At 41.5% G+C, this 13,135-nt stretch overlaps 1 protein-coding gene across 4 annotated transcripts in view; it reads right to left on the bottom strand.

The window, feature by feature from the left end:
* Positions 1-1,737: 1,737 nt before the first annotated feature.
* RB195_011202 (uncharacterized protein) overlaps positions 1,738-13,135 on the bottom strand; it is a gene marked incomplete at both ends in the record, with an annotated part of 16,489 nt that continues 5,091 nt past the window's right edge. The window contains 7 exons of one of the 4 annotated variants that reach the window (XM_064192519.1): positions 1,738-1,869; positions 2,144-2,216; positions 2,378-2,523; positions 3,453-3,592; positions 10,596-10,822; positions 10,876-11,129; positions 11,213-11,352. In XM_064192519.1, the coding sequence (XP_064050101.1) occupies positions 1,738-1,869; positions 2,144-2,216; positions 2,378-2,523; positions 3,453-3,592; positions 10,596-10,822; positions 10,876-11,129; positions 11,213-11,352 (1,112 nt within the window). Of the gene's footprint in view, positions 1,870-2,143; positions 2,217-2,377; positions 2,524-3,452; positions 3,593-5,432; positions 5,832-6,053; positions 6,131-6,368; positions 6,590-10,450; positions 10,546-10,595; positions 10,823-10,875; positions 11,130-11,212; positions 11,353-13,135 lie in introns of those variants that run through there. The other 3 variants (XM_064192518.1, XM_064192520.1, XM_013442943.2) reach the window with 3 other exon arrangements.

The following is a 13,135-nucleotide window of genomic DNA, read 5'->3' as shown; positions in this document are numbered from 1 at the left end:
CGTGTGTCACGAAAATACTCCATAATGTATGTTGGCTTTGACAAGGCAAGTTAGTTTCCGTCATATGTTAATGAGGGTAAATAAACTTTTATGTGAATGAATACTTCCAAATTTGCAAACTATCATGCTATATAATAACGAGCCTATTCTGTCACATGTGCGAGTCTGTATTTGTGTGGTCTTAGACTAGAAATGTGCTGTGGGAAAAAGGAAAAGTTTTACTGGGATAGACTCCTTTCAGAGCATATTTAACAAAAGCAGTTCGGAGCTTATACGTTGAATGATTTTGTCAAAGACAAATGTGCCCAGAGGCGCTTTTTTGGTGGGAATTTCCACCAAAGTGTTGCTGTTTCGTGAGTTGAGGAGGCACAGTAGGATTGTCTTTTTCCTCTTTGTTGAAATCACCTTGTAACTAATATCTAATATATCTAAAGCCAGCGATCTAAGAGTTTCTGGTCCATATTCTCCAAATTTATTTGGTGCGTGCATTTTATGCACAAGAATTCTAAAAGCATCGCAAAGTCTGCGACGCAGCAAGAGTGAGTATCAGTTACTAACTTTGTCACTCTTTCTCCTGATTACGCCTAGTTCCTGCTAGTAATCCAGAAAGAGTCGCGTGAAACGGCCTTGTGTGACCTCGCTTACCCATCCATGCTACCTACTACATACAGTAACAGAACGATGGCAAATCGCCGTGCTCCCACAACTGCGCAGGTGAATGAGCTTCCGCTGCTTGTTTGAATTATATCAGCTGGATCGTTGGAGACGTTGGAAAAAGAAGGAGTTCCCCGTGTTCCACTGCGCAATAAATTGCATTGTAGATGGATGACACATGGCTGCTCTATACGAGTTTTCTTAAACATTGGAGGGAATTAAGTATAGTTACGCTCATAATCGTGAACTACAAAGTTTGTCAAGGTCCTTCCGTGTCGAAAAACTTTTAATGCGTGGGAAAGACAAATGCTCCAAAACGACAGGCAGTGTCACGTTGAGCAACATTTAAAGGCAGCATACCACGAATCTGGGGTGGTGCAGATTTCAGGTGGAGCATCCGTATACGGGGTCGTAGATTCTGGAGACCGGGGTGGTTCCGCTCATCTCTTTCTGAATCACAGCAAGCAGCCGGCTCCTGAATGCTGTTTTGTACGATGCCTTCTATTGCAACGCGCCACCCTTGCACACGTAGCGTCCCTTACTGCCTATCGGGGCAGGGCGAATTGATTTTCGACGAATCGCTGGGCGGAGGCGGCGCGAGGGGTGGAGCGCTGCAATAGATGGCGTCGTACAAAACAGCATTCTGGAGGCGGCTGTTTGCAGTGATGCAGGGAGAGATGAGCGGAACTACCCTCGTCTCCATAATCTACGAACCCGTATACGGATACTCCACCTGAAATCCGCAACACCTCAGATTCGTGGTGTTCTGCCTTTAAAGTGCGGTTGTATTTGATTGGTATCAAATTAATCACATTCGAGGAAATACAAACATTCGTTTGTAGAATTGTATAGCAACCTCCACGTTGTCCACGTGACCCCATGAGCCGTCGTTGAACTAATAGAACATATTGCTACTCGTCCTCAGAATATGTTGAAAACGTTGCGGGCTATCGTCTGCAGAGATAACATTTACGAAAAAATGTTTAATAATACTGTTACAAATGTGAAAGAAACACACATAATATAACCCGTAATGGAAAAAATCGCACATTTGCAAAGAACACACATTTCGTAGTAAACAATTCAGTAAACTTTATACACTTCCTTCATCTCTTCAGCTGTCCACTTCCCATTCGGCTTTACGTTGAATTGAGATGATTTCCATGAGAATCTATTTGTGGAGAAGTCGTTGTACCACTCAGGACCGTATTCTGCCTGTCAAAAATTACTGCTTACTTTGCTGTTAACGTAATGTCAGAGTATTATGCTATATAGTAACGGCTTATTCTGTCACGTAAGTGTATGTGTGTATATTTGTGTGTGTCAGCCAACCAAATGCATAAACTCAGATGTTTCATACATACACTTCCAAAATAAACGTATAGCTCCTGCTGAATTATTCATTAATTTGTCCTGCAGCTGCGACATTGAATACTGAGAAAATCAAAAATGTTTTCCCATAGTAGAAAAGAAAGTAGTATATAGCTACCTTGAGGACCAACTCGGGATCGCATGACACCCAGAAAATGTGTCCTAATAAATCACCTGCGCACGTCTTCGTCCTTAACAAATGGGAATTAGATCTATTTGCGCCCATTCAAATGTGTACTTCAGTCATGAGGAATCAAAAAGTAAACTGAGAGATTGCAAAATGAGTAGAGCTCATACGATTTTTATCTTAAAGGAAAATTCCATGAAGAGTTCATGGTACGAAAATACTCACTTCGGGTAAGTGTACTTGTACTTCGAACCATCTCCAGCAGTCCCTCCAACCCACGTTTCATTTTCTGCTGTGTACATCCAGAAAAGGTCAATAGAAGGACGCCCCCCATCCAGTGGTCGAATAGTGAATTCGTAGGTGTCGTTCGGCTGAAACGGAAAACTACAGAATTATGGTCAAGTCAAAAAGCGTTTGCTGAAAAAATAAGAGTGCTACGTCGTGCTTCCTTACCGACAAAATTTCCCTACAAGGCCCCTAGTAACGCCCCAAATCTGGGAGCTGAGGTGATTACGCCGTGCCTGTCAGCGAGCGGGAGAAGCAGCATCAGCAGATCAATGATGTGGCTGCGACCGCAGACGTGAAACGTCAGCGGGTGTCACGAAGGAAAATTCGATTGCGAAGGCCCTTTCCTACACCTTCTTCCGCATCAATTGGTGGACTTGAGCGTGTTTGTGGTCATAGTTGTGATCTACATCCCCTATCTTTTCGTGGAGGGGTCCAAACATCGTCAATTTCGCGGTATGGTACTTTTAAGATATAAAATGAAAGTGCTTTTAGTCTCGCCTGCAATATGCAGAATCCAGAACTGATTTCGTGACCTCGGAAAAGTTTTGCGGCACTTTTTAAAAGATATTTTGCACGGATCAAATCTATCATCCACGTTCAATACAGCACACATATTCTTTGTGAGTGACAGTATCGATCTTTGCATAAGATTAATCTGCTGGAATAACATACAACTATTGATGCGTAGAAACATCAATCATAACATGAACTTTGCAGTTGAACCGATTTCTGTCCCATATGAAACGCGCCAAGAACGATTTAATCGACCATGTACAATGTTAGAGTGCTTTTATATTCTCTGTAACGAATAATGATATTCTAAATGTTTCTTTCTTTACACATTCACTTCCAGCTTTCGTTTGGCACTCATTAATAAGATTCAGAAGATGGTATGAAATGAGAAAATGGGAACATTTCCTCGGTCACTCTCCTGCTTCGCAGAGTGAGTATACTGTGGATACTATGCATATTTGACGAATCTCATCCACTCTATCGACTCTTAAAATCTTACCCTTCCGAATTTTCGTTTTAGGAAGAATTTAGTTCCGTTGCTTTGTAGATCACTGAGAAGTTCTGGCTTGTATTCTTCTATGTGTGCCGCGAAATCGGCATCATACGTGTGTGGTATAATAGCGCACTCACGAAACCATCCTGAAAATGAACACTGTCAACAACTTCGGTAATTTCTGCTTAAAACAAATGTCACTGTATGATAACACAATGAAGGCGCATCCTTAAACACCTACGCACACTCCTTTATGCTAAAACCTTGATCTACCTGATAAAATGGGGTGCACAACCCACATGGTCTCTGGTTTACCAGCTTGAGTGGGCCGTTCTCATATTCTGGTGAGGAAGCGAAGGCATTGAAAAGTCAATGCAAATGTCATTTCGCCATCGTTTAGCATGGGTTTTTCATTCCCCCTGTTGAATGTATTCTCGGAATTCGTGCGCGCTCCTAACATCGCAAGCATACCGCGTTCGTAGCTGGGTGCATTCCGTGGGACGTGATCTGCCAAACCATTATCTACAAGCCGCGTCGAGAACCGCATATGACCTAACCACCGTTGCTCGTGTTTAGGATAAATCGATTGCGTCCCTGATTAATCTATAACAAATCTGAACGTCCGGTTAACGTCGGACATCAGACTTTATCTGGTCCCCCTTCACTAAAGTCAATATCAATAGAAGGTAAATGCAGAGGCATTTTCCAAGAAATTAAATTTGCACTTTTTCTAAGGATGCTTTTTTCGTTTTTTCTTGGAAATTTAAGCATTCGTGATGCAACATGATCATGAATTGAAGTGATGATTTCATGGTTCTCTTCTTAAAGTACTACATTTGGAGAGTATACAAACTTAGATCTTATACCTACGATTCCTTCGATGTCATGAAAATTCGAACATAGTATCGAGTTTGATAAGCTGTACACAAGGCTGTTAAATAAATTTATTGGCTAACGTTTCGCCTATATCGCCTTCTTCAGAGGCTGAAAAGGGCGATTCAATCTACAATCTAAGCGACCAACCTCTTCACAACTAAATTGATAAAATCCACGCCTACTTTCAATCACCAAATAAGCGACTACATTGAATGCTCACCTTAGATCGGAGATGCCTAGCATGGACCGCTGACTGGTCGATCACGAATGCGAATGGTTCGAATGTCACATTCGGATCGGAAGGACCATTCAAGATATGGCGCGAGTTCCCGCGTTGTCGTCAGACATTCGCCCTTGCAGTTCATTTTAGGGTTTTTGGCATGGATCCAAAATGCGTCCAGCGATTTTCGAGCCAACGTTTTAGATTCGTGCACTAAGATTTATACCCTAATTTCAAAATAGGGTCCGTCGTGTTTTTGTGTTCTATGGGCACCTAAAAGTGTCCATTCTCGTAACCTATTCTTGCCGTTCACGTGCTCTTTGATGCGAACATACAGCGGTCGTGCCGTTTCACCGACTTGCTCGTCGCCACAGTTCGTGCAAGAAATCAAGTAGATTACCCCAGCTCTCAAGCAGTCTCCTGGTCTATCTGTGGGACAAATAATACAGTTCGGTGTCGTACAGATGGTATCTCACGGACGATTCCAAACTAGCTGACGTTCCAAATTGTTCGGTGGTATTTCAACGATCGAAACGGAACTGTCCAAGTCTGCTCTCCTTAGACACCGCCTAATGGCAGCGCTCATTTCATCGGAGATGCGAGGAAAGCAGAGAGGTATCTTGACTGTGGTGGGATTTTCCAATTGCCGTGCTCATTCACTTCGGTATCGTCTCGTTTCAGACGTTCGAATTTCATAACCATTCGAAACAGCAATTTCGTGAGCCAAAGTTAACGATTCCTTTCTCTCCTCAGGTCCACTACAAACGGTTCTTGCCGTGTGGAACGCGTTGTTAAGCACAATTTTCTTCATATGAAATGGATGAGCAGAAAGAAAATGAACCAAGATTTTTTATTACTGGGCTTACGATACCATTTCGTTTGGTACGTACCGTTTGAGATGCCAATCTGGATGTTCAAAAAAGGAGGCCTGTTTCCCTGTGGTTTCTCCCTAGCAAGTTTTATGTGTTCGGACTGTCGGTTCAACAAGTCGAAACATTTGCCCATCTCCGCTTGGGCGGCGCAGATGAAAAAACAATCGTCAATGTACAGAGAATAGAAAAACGAACGTAGTTCCAGAACAGGCGCTTCAATTTTGGCCATAAATGAAATAGCTAAGGTGGGAGCCAATCTCTGCCCCATAGCTAAACCTCTCAGCTGTGCAAAGTAATTTCCGGACCATCTAAAGATATTGCAGTCGAGGCACGCCTTGAGAAGAACCACCGATTGGAGATTGACAATCCGTGTAAATTGATGGTTCTTATGTTTTCTTTCAGCAGTTCGAACATAGCCTGTATCGCAGAGTCATTAGATACACTAGTATACAGTGCTTCGACGTCAGAAGACTCCATGACACAGTCTCTTGTCAGGTGTGCTGCGCGTAGGTGGTCTAGGAACATACGGGTATTTGTCAAATGGGCAGGTATATGGCTCAATACTTGCGCAAATATTGTGTTTAGGAACCATCCTGTTCAGTCCGTAGGATCTCCTACACTACTAATTATAGGTCTTACTTTGAATGTAGCAGGATGAGTGGAAGCCAGATCGCTGCTGGACTGGAGTTTGTGCGTCTTGATAAGGAGGTAAAGCACTGAACAAGTCGGCAGGTCAATCTTAAGGCGAGCAATGAAAGAAGGAGGAAACTCAGCGGATTTTGCTACCCTGACCCATTGCTCGTTTAAAAGACAGAAAGTAGGCGTGGATTTTATCAGTTTAGTTGTGGAGAGGTTGGTCGTTTAAATTGTAGATTGAATCTCAGGAATCTTGAATTTCAGGCTCTGAAGAAGGCGATATAGCCGAAACGTTAGCCAATAAATTTAATTAACAACCTCGTGTACAGCTTATCAAACTCGATACTACATTCAACTATGCCGAGGTCCATTGAAAGTCGAACTCCAAGCGAAGGTAGATCGCGAAACTGGTCGGCTGACAAATAGAGAAGTGTAGGAGTAGTTGCCGCTACTCTGGTGATATGGTGACGAAGGACAATAGGGGCAGGGGGAGGGATATTACGAACGGAGCGACCTTTTTGCCATACTATCGGCTTCATCCTTGCGGGGATTTCTAGAGGACGCCGATCACCGCGGCAGTACAAGACATAGCTTTGCTATCTGTAATGTAAACTGGAAATCTCAAGAGGGATTGCGTCAGAATGGCTTGTCTAAAGAAGTCGACTGTTTCCACAGTTTACTATATTTTCTTTTAATGTGTCTACGACGTTTTAAAGTAGAATCCTCATTGTGTGGCCCCATAAAGAAACTGTTAAATACAGTGAACTAAGGGTAGACCAAATGCTATGACGTCTTTGGTGATCTTACACAGTACCTTTTCATAGCCAACAAACGAGTTCACGAGATAAGCGGCGTCTAAAGAAAGCCGGGAGATGTACAATATCAAGCAACAACTCCTGCGCATGGCACTGAAGGCAAAACAGGATCACATGTTCTCTTTGCTTGAGAAGTGCATATATAAACAACAATGCTTTGTGCATGTTTATATATGCACAACAAGTGCATATATAAACAACAATGTGGCTGCAGTAAAAGTTCAGACGATTAGTAGACCATCAGCAACATCAGACGGTTAGTGAGTCGGTTAGATCTACCTCCGTATGTTCAGACATTATTGAAAACAACAGTGCACAAAGTTCATTTCGTGTTTCTGTGATTAGCGATGTACTCTTCTCAGCTGATGCGCATCCATTTTGGATCACGGACCTAGTTTCGCACGTATGCAATCACTATGTCCGGAGGTATCACATGGGCGACCTCCAATTGGTTCACGATAGGTTGCGGTCAAGAGCAAAAGAAGAACGAAGACAAGAAAACATAATGCTGAGCGAGTATTCTTACCCTCCATACTTTTCAGACACATGGTGTATAAACCCCCGGATCCCTGCTCTACGGTAGGCAACAGGTTTTGAGTGTTTGGAACATCAGTATACTCCTAGTACTTTGGAGGGGTTTTCGAAAAAAAAATGACCTCTATGTGGCCCAACGCAGATTGTAGCCTACGTGAGATCCGCAATCTTTGTACAGGCGAAAAGATAAAGGTTTCCGTCAGTGATGAAGGAGGACAGTTCATTGTCTTGTCACGTGATCTAGACATAGCGATAACGAAGCAACATCTTGACGATGACACCGTATATGCTCCATCCTCCACCAACGAATTTAGAAAGCAATATCGCCGTCTCAATAGAGTATGGGTAGAAACAGCAGGTCTACCTGAAACCTGATTACTCGTCTCAAGAATGACGTACCTGCATGCCCAGTCTTAGACACTCTAATAGAAACACATAAACTCTCTGGAAATTTGCTTCAAATAATTATATTTATTTTGAAGAGAGACCCATCATAAGTGGTATTGGGGCCTCAAATATATAATTTCCTGACTACTCAGCATAATCCTAAATCAGTTGCTCAAATATGTCCCTGTTCGCCTAAGCAGTCCTAACAGCTTACTTAAACACTTTCGTAGGACCTCGTTCGCACGTGAATGTGTAATAGAGTCCTTTGACGTTACGTCACTTTATACGAGCGTTTCCAACGATGTCGCGAGACAGACTGTTCGAGAACTGCTCACGCAGAACCAGATTTCATTGTACATCTACGGACTGACCACAGGGAAATCATGCCACTAATAAATGACTGCCCAAATTGCTTTATTTTCAATGGTCGGGGCAGTACTACCGAGAACTTAGAGGCTTAGCTATGAAACAAAGGCAGGCGCCCCCACTTGCCATTGTTTTCATGTCCAAGATCAAAAAACCTATGATAGACTGCAAACCTCTGCTATATTGCTGTTACATAGATGATTGTTGCGTCGTCTATCCAACGAAGGCAGAATCAGGCACGTGCTTCAGTCTTTCCACCCAGCAGTGTTCGTACATTAACTTCACAAGGGCAAAGCTGTTAGACAACTGGTTGGCTTTCTTGAATGTGCATATTTACTTGCGGAATGGGAAGTGGAAGACTAAGTGGTATCGAAAACCCAATAGTAAAAACATCTTAATCCACTATCTTTCAGCGCATCCCAGCAAAATGGAAAAATCCGTTATAGGTAACATGTACGGGGCGGCGAGAGTTTCATCACGTAGCCAGGAAAAAAACATTCTCTGTAAAACTGGCGCATGAAATGGCAACATCCAATTGGTACCTGCTGAAGACTGTTTCTCAACAAGCACGACAATCTTTTCGAAGATCGAGAATAGTGAATGGCCCAGAAAAGATTCCGTTCTGATTACCTTACATATCTGATGATAAGAGCAGAGCGGTTCGGAGCTGTCTGCGAAAAGCGGATCTTCAGAACCACGTGAGGGAATACCACCAGGAAACCTCAATTGTCAGCTGTGCGTAATCGTGCGTATGACCTACTCTCCCAGCTATGCGGTTTGCCCGTATAAAAGAGGGTGACGCCCACTATGTGTTCATGTCAAGGAGCATCTGGATAGACACGCAAAATCTAAACTCTCCACTTCGCCTAGAACGCACCGTAGAATAAATCATCAAAACTCTGAAATAGAGGTAGAGGTTATTAAACTATCGTTCGAGTCCGAGATCATAGCACGCAGAGCATTACAGGCATTTTGGATCAAAGCCCAAAAATGAACAGGAATGATGAGTGCATCACAAACGAACTAGCCTCATACTAAAATCTGAGTGAGTTCTTATTTACGGGGCGTGCCGTCAGTTCCCTATGAAAAACCCTTGTGACTCGTATTTGTGGTACGTGGTGGTCTGTTGCGTTACCAAGCCTAGCTAACGAGGTAAGCACTAGCCGATGTGTTGGTGTTTGAGTCCACCCATTGTTTGTACGCTTTCTGTAGGGTGATAAGTCGCTTAAGCTTGGCTGTTAATAAATATCAATATCGATCTTGGCCACAGCTCAAGCAAATTAATAGAAAGTTACGCTACACAGTTTGATCGTATTTTTGGCTGTGTCACTTGTGAGCTGCGAGCAGGAGGGCACGCAATTTGCGGGAGAGTAAGAAGGATGCGGATGCGGGATGCGCCACCACGTCCACTTCAATTCGGAATCGTTTGAGGTTTACGAACGTGTAACTGGCATACAGCTAAGGGCTAGCGGATGTGTCAAGTCAATGTTTTTATCCTCCCAGACAAGTCTGGTACCAATTTATCGACCCAGAGGGATGAAAGGCTTGGTGAGCATTAGGGCGGTGCGCGAAACTAATTACAATTGTCATAGTATAAAAGTGATGGTTGCTTGAGTCAACCTTTAGTGAAGCCTCTGAAAACGTTGCACAAAGAGAGGTTCCATCAAAAATATCGAAGGCATGCACAACAAAAGAGGTACAGACAGAGGTAACTTTGCTTAAGTTACCTCTGTCTGTACCTCTTTTGTTGTGAACGGGAAGGTTTGCAGTACATTTCTTCAATTTTTTCGATCCTCACTTAAATTACGGGACAGAATTGTTCAAATGTCTTCAGCCGGTTAGTTAGGTATGGTTTTTCTTTTCACTGCTTCATGTATTCTTGGCTTTTGAGTGTGTTATCGGTGGCACTTTTATCGAAAACTCTCCATAGACAAGGAATTGAGGATTGGTTATAGAAGTTATGTATTTTGCAAACAATTGGTGGGCACTTGCTCGAAATAGCTTTTTTCTGAAATAACAAGTCTCTTAATAGCCTCTTAATAGTACAAATTTCTTCAGAGTCATATTTGACTTTTATTTCACTCTTTCGGTACTGGTAAACTAATGATAACAAACTTGTACGAATGAATGAGTTGATTCTATAGCCATTCAGGAAAAAAGGTACATCATAGAACTTTGAGGGAATGGAATTTTTTAAAAACAATTTTTTCAGTTCAAGGGACACAACTTTTCATCTTTTAGAAACCGCAACGTTTTACATAATCCAATGTTTCACAGAGAATATCGTACGCATTCCTCTCAGCTTCTCTCAGCTAACTGCGCAATCTTTCCCTCGATGTTCACCAGAAGTATCAAAAGTGTACATAATGCTCTCATAAGATAGAATACGACTACTAAATAAGATTGTGAGAATTTTGGAAAGAAGAGAAAAATGAAAACTTACCCAATAAACTTCCACCATTCAGAAATGGATAGATATCGAACGAGATCAAGTGCATCATAAGAGAGGACATTGTTCGCAACGTTTTCTCTATGGGTAGATATGATTTAATTGGTGGTCGCGCTACCTTCATTCCAATACAATCCACCAGCTCTGATCTTTTCCAGAACTCAGTAAAATGTTTAAAATTTGCGGGGATGGAGAAGTTTCTGTAGACGGCGAAATCTATCCTAGAATTATTTGTCAGTGAAAAGACGGCTAAAAAAGCAAACTTTTTACATACCTCGGAATAATTCTTGTTTCTTTGTCAAAAAACCGCAAATAATCTTTACAGCTCGGCTTCTCGTAGTACAAAATATCGTAATTAGGGAAATCAGCCTTTCGAATTTTGTTCAGATGTTGAGCATCTACGGCCACCCGTACACTGTGCTCATTCGTGCTACATTGGTTCTGTTTAAGTGCTTCCAGAGTAGGTAAATCAATTAGTACTGCGGGAAATGGTGGATTGATAGAATCAAGTAATGATGTACAGTTCATCTGAAAGACGAGATTTTACTCAATTAATTTATTATTCAATTATTCAATTTTACTAATCCTCTGAATCAATAAATATTATTTACCTTAACTATTCTTTCTCTTCCTTCTTTCTGGAACACATCCGACAGGATCATTCCATATTTTTTGGGAGTACTGAATAGGAATACCATGGATGCTAAGACTGCAGCAGCCAGAAGAGCCATCATATGAATCTGTCGCATCTCTGAAATTTCTCAATTTACTCGAAAATATTACATGTTGATGTTACATAGGAGTTATTGTTATTTGAAGCTACGGTTGAAAAAGCTACGTGATGTAGTATCACCACGCCAAAGGGGAATCAAGAAATCCCGATCACATCAGCGCAGTATGTGTTCTTTTTGCTCCATTAGGTCAACGTTTTTTTGTCTTGATGGTAAAATCGAAAATGACGTATATTTATGGGATATCTTATCTGCATGACTGAATACGTCCCACATTCACATCCAATAACATTAAATTTGCTGTCAGTGTGATGAAAATGTGAGAAACGCATGATCCTCAAAAAATATCACGTAAGGAATTACTTAGCTAGCTCTTCGTCATCTAATCACATTCTCCTACAAAGGATCTTGCTCAAATTAAATTTCTTTTCAGGAAGCATTCCTTATCTTCTATTGTGTCTTAGAGAGAATGGAGTAATCGAGAAAGAGAATTTCAAATCAAGTCTCATTGAAATCTTCTCAAAATTATAGAAGTGAGGTTCCCACGCTTTCAAAATGGCATCACCGAAAAAAAAAGCGTCAAGGATAGAATTTGGTGACCGTGAAATTTGCATTACCACATTGAATGGTTATGAATGAGAATTTTATAAATACGCATTTATGAAACAATATTCCGCATCAAAGAGAATGGAAACAGAGTTCCCGTGTAGGATGTTGAAAATTTCACTAAAACACAGACTTTGAAAGTATGGTCTTATATGTACAGCTAGATAATTCGCGTTAATATCTACGGATGCAATACACAATCGGTCAAAATCTCAAACTAGCAACATTCAAATAATTTAGCGCTTCTATTTTTATCTCAAAACAAAAGGGTCAACTGAGAAAGACGGAACTTTATGAACTGGAATATACAAAGTGGGTAATTACTATCGTAAACCCATGAAAATGCAAATATATTACGATAATACTAGTTTCGCTTTGGAAGGAGGAAGAGGAGTGAAATATGAGCAAAAAGGAATCCGAAGCATTAGGAGTAAACTTAATGCACCGTTGTCGAATGATTCGAACTCCAGCTCAATTTTATCCTTACACCTGGTGTCTGGGCTTATGCACTCAAAAATATAAGTATATTATTTTATTATTTTAACAAGGATAAAAAAAAGATAAATTGTCTGGCGTTAATCAATCCGCTTGGGACTTAGACACGGAAACCCACTTCATTTCAGAATCGCTTGAGGTTTACGAGCGCGGGTTCATCCTACACAATGATCGATGTACAAAAGCCAGTGTCTTTTTTATCCTCAAGACAAGTCTAGCACCAGTTTGTCGACACCGGAAGGGTGAAAGGCTTGGCTGGCATTTAGACGGCTTGGAACCATCAAATCGATCATTCAGTCACTTTGGGACATCCTACCTACTGCGTTATTACTTTAATATATCTATGAATCGAAATAGTATTAGAAGATGGAGATTAGAATGCTTGACGTAGGTCAAACACAAATTTATCAGGAATTATAACACGCTGCGTTGGTTCCAGGCGATGTTGTCGATTCGTCGCCTGCAGAGAAGTAGGGCTAACCTCTAATAATTGTTTTACGCTTCGCCTTCTTCCATGCAATATTATCGTTTCAAACTTGCAAATGGTTTGTCTTCGTTGACCTAGTCTTCGGTCCTACAACGATTAGTTCCATTTCAATCACTTTTACGCTGAGTACCTACTAGACCGAGTTGAGTGCGAAAAACAATTTTTTTTTTCGTTAAAAAGTAGCTGTCATAGTCATAAAGCCATAAGAAATCATC

This window comes from Necator americanus, chromosome III (assembly GCF_031761385.1).
Source record: "Necator americanus strain Aroian chromosome III, whole genome shotgun sequence".
NCBI classification, from domain to species: Eukaryota; Metazoa; Nematoda; class Chromadorea; order Rhabditida; family Ancylostomatidae; genus Necator; species Necator americanus.
Note: the sequence above shows the minus strand (reverse complement) of the source record. Positions and strands in the feature narration are given on the sequence as shown.